This window comes from Phoenix dactylifera, unplaced genomic scaffold, assembly GCF_009389715.1.
Source record: "Phoenix dactylifera cultivar Barhee BC4 unplaced genomic scaffold, palm_55x_up_171113_PBpolish2nd_filt_p 000701F, whole genome shotgun sequence".
NCBI lineage: Eukaryota > Viridiplantae > Streptophyta > Magnoliopsida > Arecales > Arecaceae > Phoenix > Phoenix dactylifera.
In genome coordinates, this window is record NW_024068083.1 from 21,534 (window position 1) to 36,770 (window position 15,237).

The 15,237-nt window shown below is 36.1% G+C and overlaps 1 protein-coding gene and 1 non-coding gene across 2 annotated transcripts; one reads left to right on the forward strand and one right to left on the reverse strand.

Moving 5' to 3' along the window:
- Nucleotides 1–578: 578 nt before the first annotated feature.
- Nucleotides 579–650, forward strand: TRNAC-GCA. Its single transcript has one exon. It is a non-coding gene; the product is annotated as a tRNA-Cys (tRNA).
- A 2,436-nt stretch (nucleotides 651–3,086) lies between these two features.
- On the reverse strand, nucleotides 3,087–12,444 carry LOC120106944. The gene is made up of 3 exons (XM_039120065.1): nucleotides 12,213–12,444; nucleotides 4,536–6,551; nucleotides 3,087–3,869 (listed from the first exon to the last, which is right to left on the reverse strand). Exons 2-3 carry the CDS (start codon nucleotides 6,537–6,539, stop codon nucleotides 3,540–3,542), a joined length of 2,334 nt encoding a protein of 777 aa, XP_038975993.1. The 5' UTR covers nucleotides 6,540–6,551; nucleotides 12,213–12,444; the 3' UTR covers nucleotides 3,087–3,539.
- Nucleotides 12,445–15,237: the final 2,793 nt, after the last annotated feature.

Here is a 15,237-nt window from a genome sequence, read left to right on the forward strand (position 1 = left end):
TCACTTATCAATTATATATCCTAGTAAAAAAAAATAAAATTGGCAATAAATAGGAGATTTAGGTTCAATATCCAAAAAAAAAAAAGGTGGAGAAGAGGAGTAAAAAAACTTCTAATAGAGAAGAAAATGATAAACATTTAATACACTATTCTCTTCACTTCTTTTTTATGATCTTATTTTTGGATAATCAATTATGCAACCTTTTTGCAAACATTTAAATTAATCTTTAGCCAGGCCATAAGATATGGTACGATTACTGCCATGCTAGAGGTTTGTGAGTGGATCTTATGTTTATAAAATCTATGATAACTCATTAGATCAGAAGGGCCTAAGCTAGCTATACATGACCATTTATAATAAAGTTTGTTTTAAACTATTGGATAAATCCAATTATTAGAAATTGTCACCCAAATCTATTTATTTTGAGAGAGCTTAGTTCAAACTGGCATATGTAAATCCAAGGGTCTAACCATTTATGTACATCGGCTAGTTATGTGCGGATATTCGGCACCGTACAGTTCGTCCGTTACCTAGTATTAGATACTGTTATATAGAGTTATGTAACTTGGAATTCAAACGGGTCCATAGCTCAGTGGTAGAGCATTTGACTGCAGATCAAGAGGTCACCGGTTCGAACCCGGTTGGGCCCTTATTTTACCAAAAATTTTGGATATTTTATGTTTTCTTATTTTTGAATTTTAAATATAATTTCAACATTTTCTATTTATAGTCATTAAATTTTTTATATTAAATTATATTCTATTAGAATTTTTTTATTGGTAAATTATCTATTTTTCTTTTATTTTTTAAATTTAATTTTTTTATACATTAGTTTCTAGTATGAATATATTTGCGCCAAAACTACCATGATAGTGCTTTTTTCCATCGGAATACACCGGTGCCTATTTTTTTTCTATTAGAAATTTCGAAATTCTAAAAATTCTACTTTTGGATATTAAATTGAAGAACGTTATTTAATATCTAAAATAATAATAACAAAAAAGATTAAAATTCTAAGTGGCCTAAAAAGTGGTGAGAATCGTTTGAATCCTTGTCCTCCCTCTTTATCTCCTCCTCCTTTCTCGCTCTGTCGGTAGCCATGGTGGCGGAGCAGCAGAAACACCAGAAAATGGTGGAGGAACAGCAAGAGATCGAAGACACGCATGCCGCCGTGCCGCTTCCCCATCGAAACTTTGATTCCAAGCTCTTTCCCATGCATTTTCCTGTGGAACGGCTGCATCCATATATCCAGTTCCTCTTTCAAATCCAACATCGAAAGCGTCCCTGAATCACAAGATCCATCACTTGCTGACATTAGATTCTTCAATAAAGCACTCGACATCTACCAACACATTCGTGTTTCCGACACAAAGCTCGACTGTTCCGCATCCACTTATGCTTCTCAAGGCCTGCGTCAGCCTATCAGAATCCAGCCATGAAGCTGAAGGCACGTCAATTCATTCTCGCATGGCTGTCATGATTTGGGTTTTTTTGCATGGATTTCCTCTTAAATCTCAAATTTTATATAAATATCCTTCCAAAATTGATATCTGCATACCCTCATAAAAAACCTTATTTTTACTATTTTATATATATATATATATATATATATATATATATATATATATATATATATATATATATATATGTACCATCTAATACTGTTAAAAAATTAACAGTTTCAAATTTAATAACTAAAATACTCTTAATAGATAGATGTGTAAGAAGAAATATTTATAAAATAATCGTGATGGAGGATAAAAAAATAATTTTAAAATTTTATTTTATATTTAATTAAGATAAATATGGTTTTTTATTAATGGTGTTAGAATCACTGTTATATTAAGAGCATTTGTGCAAAAACAGTATTTTAGAAAGGCATAAAAATAAATATAAATTTTAAAAATGGATATTTACGTAAACTTGAATTTTTAGAAGGATATTCATGCAAAAAAAAAAAAAAACTCATTTTTTTATTATAAACATGTACTCTAGGCTCTTTAGTCTCTGCTGGAGTTTTCACTGGGAATTTGATGGTTTCTTGTTGTGGTTATATTATATTGCTTGGTTTCCGTTCGGATGTTTCTACAAAATATGGAGAACTAAGTTCTGCTGGTTGTGAATGCTACTTCATGGAGTTCCATGAATAATAATGGCCTTGGCATGCATGGATTTGGGAAGGAAGCTCTAATGGCTTCCTTTGGAATGTTGAAGAGAGGTATTGCTCCTGATGATATCTGCTTCCTTTCTGGCATTAGCTTATTGCGGTCATTGTGGCTTGATTAGTGAAGAGGTGACGCAATTTGGGGTTTAACTGAAGCTGGAGCATTGAGCCAGAATGTGTTGATGGAGCCAGAATGTGTTCACTGCAGTGAGGTGAAGGCTTTCCTTGGAGCATGTAGAATTTGTGGGCACCTGGAAATGGGGAAGATACTTGGGGATTGCTTAGTGGGAAGATAATGGACAATTGCAGGATTTTACAAGCTTCTATTGGGTCTTTATGCAGGCAAGCACCGTTGGGACCAGGAGATGAAGATCCGAAGCGTGATGGAGGAAAAGAAAGCAGAAGGTATTGCTGGATGTAGTTTAATCGAGCTGAACAGATAGGTTTGTGACGAAGATACTATGATAAAGATAAGAAATCCTTGTGAACACAAAACATGATATCCAAGTTATTTGGCACTTACAGGATTTAACAATTACATATTCAGCAGTGAGAGGTTCCCTGAAGACTCCATTGCAGGCTGTTCCATAGATGATGTGGAATACATCCTTAAAAAGGTGTAGAGATTGGATTCTGAGATAAATGATCAATCTTCTTTCTTGATGTGTAGAATGAGTGGAAGAGTAGAACCTAAGCACAGTGAAGTAGAACTTCAGCATTACATGTATAAGAAATTATATTCCCTGGCTCATCAATAAAGGATCAAGGATCTCAGAAACAGAAATGGTTGAGGAGCAATATGACCTCCTTTGAAATTGGCAGTCCACAAATTATTATTTCCAACTTGCATGGTCATTGCTTCATTGAGTCACCAGAACATAAGGAAATAAGAAATTGGAGTTTTTGACCTGAAACTGAAACATATCTGGAATGGGACACTGGATCCCTTTTTTTTTTTTTGGAAGGAATAAGGGATTATGAAAACTCTATTACATGTGCCTGTTGACGGATAAGTTCTGATACTAATTCAATCTGCTTTCTTTCTCTTTACATCTGTCCCTACATTCAAACTAGAGAGGAAAAACCTGTTTCTTATCGACAATATAAGATTATTTCCTGGCATCACTTGTAAATAAATAATATGAACACTAGCGGGCACACAGCATTATGATGAATAAGGGTTACAATGAATTGAATACTTTATCCCCACCTACGTTCAATCGTACCCAGTGACTGACCCAAAGATTCCCCAAGCCTGAATTGGTAGCACATTCTAGCAGGTTGAAATTGTGCAGTGATTGATTTTTGAGAAAACATGCAGTGCTCGATTGGACCTTCAAGGCATCTAGTTCAAATGCCATATAACATTCTCAATCTAGACTCGGCCCATTGGAGAAAAAGGGGGATCGAGGAAAAAAGATTGAGGGATTTGTTCTACTCTCTTCTTTGCTTTACTTTTCTCTTCTACAGCAACTGCTTCAATTAAGTGTCTCACTTCTTCCTCAAGGAGCAACTTCAATGAATCAGAATATAGCCTCTGCTTGTTCTTCTCATGACCAACAGCTAAAGAAGGTTCTGAAACATGTAATAAGGCAATGCAGATCGAGAATGCCTGTAATGTAGATAACCGTCCATGAAAATCAACTGAATACTGTCCTTTCCCATCAGCCATCATGGATAATGCAGGCAACTTTTCTTTGCTTCCCTGTTAAAGAAAGGAGTATGTAGAACATGTGAGTTGAGATAATGCAATAATGAGACAATAACCAAGAAAATTACTTACTTCATGCATCAACAGAGTAATTGCAGTCTCATATAAGAAGAAGAATTATTTACATAGATACATGGCACATTTGGTTTAGAGACCCCCAGCTCAATGCTTCTTGCATGACACAAGCAAATAGTTATCTAGTGAATGCTCCTTTTACCAAAGAAAACAAAGAAACTATGATACGACTATGATAATATGTTGCACGCCAATAAATGAACAACTTTCTCGACAGTTGCCTCTCATTACTTTAAGCTATCATAATACTAGGAGCCTAAATATTGGATCTGACCCATCAAATGGTTTTCAGGGACCAAATATTCCACACTCCGTATCTCAAGGCTAGCAGATGGATCTTCCACTACTTCAAAATATTACATCTTAAACCTTGTAGAACAATTATTCTACCCTGCATAATAAATAATTGAAATGACGTGCATGTTATTATAAGAAAAAAATATGCAAGGATATTGAAAATGCACCATTATAATTTAGAATTTTTTCCTACCTGTTCAAAGTTAATAACAATCAAATAATATCCCAAATCCATCATATTTCATCAAAAATCAGATATACAGCCAGATAAATTTACACATAAAGTACCTCGACAAATAGAGCCATGGGCTTTTGACTCTCCATTGATGAATAATCTGCCCAATCATCAGCACCGGAATTACCAAAAACAACAATCGGGCAGGCCATGTCCCAGCCACCACAATCACAACCTCCACCAAATCTCCATCTATCTAGTAATGATGATGGACCACCTTCATCAGTACTTGGCAACCCATGTGTCCCACTTGGGATAACCACATTCATAATTCCAGGACCCAGGCTACTGGCCATCATCTCCCTATATTGATCAACTCCAACAACACTTGATAAATTAGAATATTCTTGGGAACCGACCTCTTCTGTTTTCATATCTTTTGAGCTCTCCTTCTTATTAAAAGGAATTTGAATTACAATAGCAGCAATTTCCAGGTGTGGAAGCAAATCTGCTGGTGACCAAGGGTAAGATGTCGAGGCATCTGAATCACAACTACTAAAAGCATGTCTAGCATGATGTTGGTGCTCCATTGAATTACTTCCCACTAGAGGACCATCTGTTATTGAGCTTTCAGAAATAATGTTTGTGGGAGGTTGAATGGAATCTGAAGAACACTGAGACCTTTCTTCAGCAGCAAAGCTCCTTCTTGCCTGGGCAACATCATATAAAATGAATTCTGTTACAGCAGAGTTAACCAACAATCCATTTTCTCTCACTTCCGAGCACAGATAACAAGAGACCTGCATCTGTCCAATCACTGGAGCTGACTGTCCATGCCTGTCTTTAGTACCCTTCCCAGTGTTATTGATCTTTCTTTTATAACTATGGAAGGTGTAGACCCAGTTAAATGCATTATCCGTTCTCCATGTCTTTGCAGAAAGAACATTTTCTGGATCTTTTATAGAGAACTCAAATGATGGTGCGCCATTCTTAGTCTCCAATTTAAGAATGCCATGTAGGTGAGCAGGTGAAGAAGTTGTGGTCAAGGCTTGATCTTTACCGCTCAACTGCCCATCATACTCTATTTTTTGATTCAACTTTGAAAAATCATTCAACAAAGATCTGCGAGATAATCCATTCCTTCTAATGCTTGCAAGATTGGTAGCTGTGCCCTCAGCAGTTTCTGTTTCCATGACTGATGGGTTTCGCACAGACTTGGATTTCATGATCGGATCCAACATCCACTTGAATGGGCTAAACCGATTTTTCGGGCTGGCATTAAGAGACTGACAAGATGAGCTAAAATTTCCAGCCTTTGCTGATAAGGACTTTGGGAGAGATTTAATCATCTCTTTCTCATTAATGACATTTCCATTATTTTCCGGACCAAGCATCCGATTACAGTTAGATCTTAGTTCTCTAAATGAACCTGCTTGTAACAGCTCAGGAGCTGCATCAGTATAAAGATAATCAGCATCTTCAGTGTGCAGACAGATCTCCAAGAGATTATGTGCCGAACTATTTTCTTCTGCAACAAAACTTGACCATGAAGTGTGAGGATTCAAGGGCGCTTCAGGAAGATCACGGAAGGAAAGATCTAGGAACTCCATCGATCTTCTTGTAACTGAGTGACTTGTGTCAACACATGGTGATGCTGGCTCAGCATTTAAAAGAACAAGAGGTGATCGGTTTTGCTGCAGAGGCATAACTTCTTTTGACATAGGCTCAGGCAAGGAATCAACAATCTCAAAGGACAGGAAAGCACCATCATCATCATTGGCCAATTCTACTTTTCTTCTTCCCTCCCTTAGTTTCCTAATTCTTGTTACCTCTTTTGAGCTCTGATATACGGAACCCCTCTTTACCACTTCGTTATCATTCACATCTGCCCCAAGACGCCTGGAAGGAATGCTTTTGCAATGGAGGCTTGGAGAATAGCTGATGCTCGATTCCTTGAAGCCATCATCCAGACTCTTCAAGTGATAATATCTGCTGGTGGGCTGTCCTTTGGTATCTCTCTCTTCTACTTTTGTACTGCAACGAGAGGGACAAACAATTTTGGTCCTTGATTCTGTTTGCAAATGGTTTTCATATTTCAAGGCTACATATTGCCCCATTGATGTACTGAACTGATGAATCACAAGAGAATCAGGTTAGAATTCAGAAATTTCTAATGTAATGTTTATAATTTTAGAGTACTTTTTTCTTAATCTTGGTATTACAATGCATGTACCCATGCCATAATGTTTTTTAAATTGTTGAGTACTTTTTGGTGAACACATACAAAATTATTAAGCATTGAATGACGGCTTTGATATGTACGAAAATATTATGTACTAGCCATGTAATATTAAGAAAATATTATCAATTATTACAAAATCCATATAAGAAAAAACTGGACAAATGATTTCACAGATAAATATGCCAAAACAACTTAGATGGACAAGGGATTTCCTTGCTCCTTGACTTGATGGATGCTAAATATATAGTGAAGTTTTTGAATACTTATACTGCAAACAAGAATCCTTACACCAATGATGCACGTACAGCAATTACTTTTGGCTCACTATCATAAATATTAGCTGCCAAAGGCAGAGGATAGTAGTACAATAACCACCACAAAAGGAAAAAAATTATACAACCCTGGACAGAACTTCGTTTATAAAATCTTAGGCCTGCAGAAGGATATGATATAAATTGAAAGCATTTAAATTCTGTGCTACTATCTTGTTAAGAGGCTCTTGAATCGATAACCACAGTCAAGAAATGTAAAAGCATCCTCATGGATAAGCTCCTCTTGACTGATACCTTAGAAACAAAATTCTAGGTATCAAACTATCAATACCAGCAAATTCCACTCATATACTTCAACACTTGGAGTAATTTTAGTGTAAAGTCCTTCCTATGCATGAGTCATTACAGCTCTTCCTAGCATGCATATCTTTTTTCTTCGGTAAAGGATGATTGATGATATCTTGGGAATTGGAAAGACAGAATTAGTATGTAATAGAATTTTAAAAGCAGATTTTAACTAAAAGAATTATAAAAGCAAAATTAGTACCTTACAGCATTTACTCAAATTAGTTGGGATTTGAGCTAGAATCTTAATTCAGGCGATATATAAATGGTCGAATTGTTTTTCTCTAGATACAATAAATTTATTGAATTATATAGCCCTTAAGAGATTGGTGTTTAATTTTTAAGCTGTTTTAGCATTTAGGTAATTGAAATGGGATTTCAAATGAAATACAGCTTGAATTGGGTAACATTTAAGTGTTTGTTCTAATAATTAAGCAGTTCTAACTTCTGAGAGGCATCACAAACTAATCATTTATGGCCCTTGAAGAAATGAAAGTTTACATTTTTAGACTCTTCTCTCGGTTCAACAAGTTCATTATAGCAAAGAGAAGAGGTTAGGATCCCTGTGAATATCACTTTGCTAATGTGGCTAAAACACTTGAATACTACCAAGATTTCTTATAAGACAGCCCTATGATGTTCCTCAATTTTGATTTTGATGACCAGAAATCACTGTTTTCTCTCTTTGATAAATAGAACATGGAATAAAGAAGCTAAATGCAAAGTGCAATTTGTAAACTCAGTAAACAAATAATCAGCATACAACAATTTTGTGAACAAAAAGCTCTTGCCTTAATTTTAGATATTTGAAGAGTTTGTTAGATAGACCTATCACAATTTTGGAGGTGCTCGCACCTTTAATTCCTTAAAATTTAGAAAGAGGAGGACAAGACCTGAGTTAACATGAAGGAAGTTGTGAAAAAGGAGTTGGAAAATCCTATAATAACATCATAGGCATGCCTTTATAGGAATAATTGGTAAATGAGGATTCCTAAAGCTAACCCAGATTGCTGGGATAAGGTTAGGTTATTATTCTTATGTTCACATTGCAAACTTTGAATTATTCCTTATACTTGCATCAATAAGTGACAAATAATAAAAAGAGGAAAATATGACCTATTCTAGTCTCTTCTAGAAGTTGTGAAAAAGCTCATTTCTGCATCTGCATCTAGCTCGGTAGTTTTATGGACTTTTATTAGTACCTTGTTGTAAATGCCAGGACAGACTTCCAAACACTAAAAATGTAGTATTCCCTCAAGATGTTTCTTCATTGTAAAGTATGCAAGAGCAGACAATTGTAGTTAAACTGATACTACCTTGTGCATGAACAATACTGACAATGATTCCTCCAATAAACTTTACAACACATAACATTAGGGCTGTTTTTTGGAGGTTTTAAATCTCAAAATGATGATGCTGGTTCTCCTGAATTGAAAGTTTTAATTTTTGAGAATTAAGATTTACCAGGAGTTGTTTTCTTGTTTAAAAGATAAGATTCAAAAAATAGGCATACTCAAGATTGTAAGGAGATAAAGACATGAAATTTGAATTAAGGTCTGGTGTTTTATATGATTTCCATGGCATGGCCAAGCACCTTATCAATAAAAACATAACCTGTAATACAAAAATATGTAGTTTCTCAAAAATTTCAATACATGTAGAACCACATAATATCATTATACAATGATTTGTATTGCAACCAAATCCACCTAACAAGGAAGATGAGTAGAAACTTGTGTGCCTAATGATTTGGTATCTAAGAGATAAGTGCTTTTCATTAGTCTGAAAGCATAAATTTGTGATGTCTGGTGCTATGAAAGACGAAAACCACACAGTAATACAAAAAAAAAAAGGAATAAACAATATGCACTACTGATGGTTAAAGAGCTAGTGGTAAAATATTGGCAGCGCCCAAGGAAAAACTACTTTGAATTTTAAGATATAAGGGCACTTGTTCAGAATAGCTTATGACAGCTAACTTATTGCCCAGGCTCAAATGTGCAAAAGAAGTAACATAGCAAGTGAAGGGTGCATGCAAGAGGAAATGAGCATACAAAGTGGCACAAAAATGAAGAGAAGATAATCATTAATCAGAAAGCAACACAATAACACACTTAACATCAGTAAAAGAACTAATGCACTATGCAAGGTATTGATTTTTTGACCCTGATAAAGCATGCTTGTCAAAATGAAAATGCAATTCAATACTTAACCATCACGAACACCATTAATGCAAAATTAACTGAAAATATAAAAAAATATAACAGAAGAAAGTCTTAAAGAAAATCATTTAAAAGGAGCCATGTGACAGCATCTGAAGTCACTTGATGAAGTACATGAAGCGCCTTCTGAAACTAGGTTCTGCTGAGAGCCATGCTTTTAACAGGGGTGGTTCTATATACACCCCCCCTATTGCTCAGGACACCCCCCAAAAATTAAAAAAAAATTAAATACTCTCTACACCCCCCCATTTGCTAAGGACACCCCTAAAAAATTAAAAATTCCTAAATTACCCCCCACCCTCCCCACCCCCTCACCTAAATTGCTCTCTACACCCCCCAAACCCCCCCCCACCCCGCTCTTCCCCTCCAAAACACCTCGCCAACGCCCAAAACCCCCCCGTTCCCCCTTCTCCCTCTCGTCGCCGGCATTCTCCCGATCTCCGACCACCTCGCCGGCTTCTCCCGGAACCACCTCGCCGGCTTCTCCCGAAATTTTTTTTTTTCACGGTTCGTGCTCCGTTCGGCACTGGATCGCCGAACAAAAGGCTTCTGTTCGGGCTGAACAGTGCCGGACAGAAGCCTTCTGTTTGGCACTGTGCAGCCGAACAGATCTGTTCGGTTGAGGGTTGCCGAACAGAAGGCTTCTGTTCGGCACTGTTCAGCCGAACAGAAGCCTTTTGTTCGGCGATCTAGTGCCGAACGGAGCACGAACCGTGAAAAAAAAAAATTTCGAAACAAGGTGAAACACGTACCTTTGCGGCCGATTCTTCGTCCCAAATCACTAGTTGCTTGTCCATGCTTCGAATGAGGCTTAAATCTCCTTCAAAGATCGCCTAAACGATGTAAATGGATCGAGGGGTTTAAGGGGGGTTTGAGGGGTGTTTTTTTTTTTTTCTTTTCAAAACGAAACGGAGGAGGAGGAAGGGGGGGTGTATGAGAAAATTTCAAGGGCAATATGGTAATTACACTAAAGGTTAGTTTGGGTATTTTTTTTTTGGTTTTTGGGGGGTGTCCTTAGCAATAGGGGGGGTGTATATAGAACCACCCTTTTAACAGTTGATAAGCTCTCCTATAAAACAAGCGGCAGCAGGAATCTACGAATATTAACACAAGAAAATGGTACATAAAGAATCCATGATCTTTACATATCTTGTTCTTTAGTATTAACCAAATTTTTACATCTATAAAAGAAGTAACAATACGACGGATGGGCCTTTCTTTTTCTCCATATCAACACTGGATGCCCGTGCAGGTGTAAGCATCTGTTATTAGTGATGTTTTGAGTCTCAGGTGTTGGAGCATCTAATCTTTAACTGAAAGGGAATGAAAATCAGAAACTATGTACAGATTTGAGAAGGATTTAAATGAGGACAAAATGGTGAGCTGAAAGAAGAGACAATGACATATGATCAGAACCCCAATTCATATTTTGAAAACCAAAGGTAAGATAAATGATATTTTATATGTTAGTCGTATTAATGAGGGATTTTAGGCAGCTCCTCCATGACATGCCTTGAGCTGCAAACTTACATCAGGAAGCCTGCTAGCAAGGATTTGGCTGTTAGTTATTTAGTAGGTCAAGAAGAAAAATCTAAACTATTGATTAACACAGGACAAAGTAATAATTATACAACATGATTTGTAGCATCCTAAAATTTTAGGAATTGTTAAATGTCTAGCTTCTCTATACTCCTCCTTTATCTCTTTTCCTCAAGTTCACTTGCACCTGACTTTAAAGGAAAAAAAAAGGTAGAAGAAGAGGAAAAAAAAATCACTCTGTTACCTATTTCTAACTTGCTGATCCTGGGAGCTCTAATTACCTATCAGAGAATAGCATATTGAAGAATGCATCTAAACACCATTTAATTCTCATATAAATATGCAAAAACATCATCTTCCAACATCCCAACAACTTGGCTGATTTATGAAAGATGATTCCATCTTACAACTGAGCAAAAAGAGTCAGACATTGTAAACTAAAATTATAGTTAACCCTAGCTGGCAAATAATAGAAATTTTTGAGAGAGAAAAAATTTAGAAACTTATGCACCGCATCCAAGAAAATTGACCCATTTGCTCAGCAAACAGAACCAAAGCAGCAACAGCAGCAGCAGCAGAAACCCAACGACCCAAGACCCCGAAACGGAGGAACATCTCTCTCTTGGAAACCTCGGAGCTCAACAAGTTCGAAAATGTGGCTGAAATGGCACCCGGCAACGAGGCCTAAACGATAGTGAATCGATGCAATAAATCCCCAAGGAGACAGGTAGATCTTCCCACATCTCCCCACCTTAATTACGGACAGAGAATAAAAGAGGGCAAAGAGATCAATGACAGAACCCCAAGTCGAGAATTTACCATTTCGCGTCTTATCCCCATCAGATAAAACCATAAATGCTGATCAGAATCGTCCTTACATCAATCAGATCTCAGCAATTCAACCTTAAACATTCAACAAAAAAGCTAAAAAAACAAAACCACACAACAAAAACAGCAAAAAGATGCATTTTTTCTTCTAAAAAACAATCATCTGCATCACCACTCTAAGCTGGCAGCAACAAAACACTACCTTGCTTCAAAATCCATCAAGGACACCTCGATCCAACTCCAAGAACCAAAAAAAATCACAAAAAAAGAAAAAAAAAATCCACCAACAGAAGTCTAGAACCAAAAGTAAAGAAAACAAAACCACAGAGAGATGTGAAGTACCTCCGATCACTCGAGAAGCCGCCGGTGAGGGGGAGAGAGAGAGAGCGTCTAGTGATCACAGTGGAGGAGTGAAAGAAGCCATTGGGGAGGAGAGGAGGCGACGAACGGCAGCATCGGGACTCGCTAATTGCTCGCGCTTTTCCTATAAAGAAGAGAAGAAAACGGTAATTAGGACGAATAATACACTAGTAATAACAATAATACTGTGAATTAAAATAGGGAAAAATTTTCCTCCCTCCAGCTCTTTTGCTCTCCGGCTACTAATTAAAGCGGCTAATAATTAATTAATATTTCCAAAGCGGGATTTGTCCTTACTACTACACTGTTGCTGCGGAGGCGTAATTACACGTATCTCCTCTCTCTCTCTCTCTCTCTCCTCTGTCTACTTTTATAAAGTTTTCAGTGATAATTTGGTTGGCAGTGAATGACTGATTTGCCCCCCACGTGTATTGATCATGGCTGCTGACAAAATGAGATGACCTCATGTAACAACTCAGGATCTCACCAAAATGGCTAGCCGGAAGATATCATTTGGGTTCCTTAATCATGTATAAATACCCAAGATCTACCCAGCAAATAACCGATGTGGGACTAAACACATGCCCGCACGGATCCTCACATACTTCTCCCGTTCAAGCCCTGACGTCCTCGTCAGGCTAAGGGTTCAAATCTATTCAAATCTAATCACAAACACCACGATTGGCCCGTGGTCAGCCCCAATGGATCCGTGCTGCAGTGTCCCCTAGTCCACATCGGCTACGGGCCGGATCGGCTCTGATACTATTTGTAACAACCCAGGATCTCACCCAAAATGACTAGCCGGAAGTTATTATTTAGGTTCCTTGATCCTGTATAACTATCCAAGATCTACCCAGCAAATAACCGATGTAAGACTAAACACATGCCCGCACGGATCCTCACACCTCTTGAATTGAAATATAATCTCAGAGGATTATATGTTTATAGATTTCCAACCTTTTTTTCAGTTGTTATAAGAATGTGTTTAAAGATTTTAAAAGTGATATTAATCACAAGTTAAATAGTCTCTTTCATACTGTTTTTTTGTTTTGCTTCACACGAGCTAGCCCCTAGTTTCTTATCCTTTTTTAAATGTTATTTGGAGATCTGGCATATGGAGCATATCTTGATATGATTTAAGATATATATGCTAAATTACATTGTGATATGTTATATTTGTACAGAAAAATATATTTATTATTTTTTTGTTTTTATAAGGATATGTTTAAAAGTTTTCAATAGAAAAAAAAGATGGGTTGGACAATGTGAAGCTACCATTATATCCCATAAAAATCAAAATCAATGATGATTTTATGTTTCTAACTAAGAAGTTGCATGATATGCACAACATATCTTCATTTATAATAAGATGTGTGTTTTTATAAGGGTATGTTTAAAAAATTTCAATAGAGAGAAACATGAGTTGGACGATATGAAGCTACCATTGTACCCCATCAAAATCAAAATCAATGATAATTTTATGTTTTTAACTAAATAGTTGCATGATATGTGCAACATATCTTCATTTATAATAAGATGTGTGCATCTACATAAACCCTTGCCGAATCTTTTATGCTATCCATAATGAGTGTCATGTAATAAGGAATTGAAGAGATTCCTATTGCATCAATAAAATTATTTGAAATCTAATTTATAGGATAGATGTACATATGTTTGAAGTCCAACCTAGCATAAAATATTTGTGTGAATTCTTAATCATCTGAGTATCAGTTAGCTGCCAATCATAAATCACATCGGATCACTTTTTTTCTCCTACAAGCACATTAAACTAAGATTGTGAATCTTCTCCGAGTCATAAAATAATTAAATGATTTACTTATAAAGTTATTCACAATACAAATAAACTAGGATATGTATGATGATTTTTTTGCATTATGGGTTCAAATTGATTATTGACTGGTGTTATAAGGTGAGTAAATAAATAAATCGTCCATTATTTCAAGCATAGAGAGAATTTGGCCCTAAGAATTTAGAGATCATTGGAATATAGCAAATGGTAACTCTTTTCACCTCTCAATAATGGTTTAACATTTATACCTCCTATTTTGCCATGACTAAGCCTCCATTATTGCAAATTCGCAATCATCCCATAGGTGCCAAACATGGTACCTAATTGAAGTTCTATGCTATATGGCATAAGAGGATTAGTGCTGTGATACATGGCCACATTATGATAGTGTGGAACATGAATCTACAAATGACACATGGTAGTGAACCTGAAGTTTTTTTTCTTTTTTTTAAAAAAAAAACCCTAAGTTGTAGGAATGTAACATGTCATTAGTGATAAACAAGGGTGATCATCTTAACAAAGGCTTCCACATTCCTTAACATTTTCCAATTAATTTCGTAAGTTGGTATGTTAAGGTCTAATTAGCCTAAACAAGATTTGAAAATGCATAATTATACTTATTAACACAAACAATACATAGGCTCCATGGTCCTGATGGAAATCTAACAGATATTTATAAATGCAATATTTAAATTATATAATGGAGTAATTCCCAAAAAGGTGCTTCGTTCTATATATTCTTGAAATTGACTATCTAGCTAACACGACACACCATATAGTAGAGGCATGAGAATTGGTCCCATCTTTTCCAATATCAACATTATCCCAAGTACAGCTAATAATAATATTATGGACACAATCTTTCCAACATATATTCAATAACCAACGTATGCGATGTTAGGTCTACTAGATTTTCATTTTTTTTTTTTTTTTGCATATTCTCTTCATAGTAGGCATAATTTGTACAATACAAAAAATTTCTGTATGTGGTACAACAAAAATCATGTGTGCTATGGCAAATATTCGGGTAAGGTCAAAGAATGTGTTTTTTTCCTTTGATAAATTATAAATAAGATGGCAAACTTTGAGAGAAGGGACTATAGGATGTTGATTAGTAAGCTAGCTTGAATCTTCTAGCCATTCAACAACCTTGTTAAACCATTTGATTGGCAATTTTCAAAATAAGCTAAGAAAACT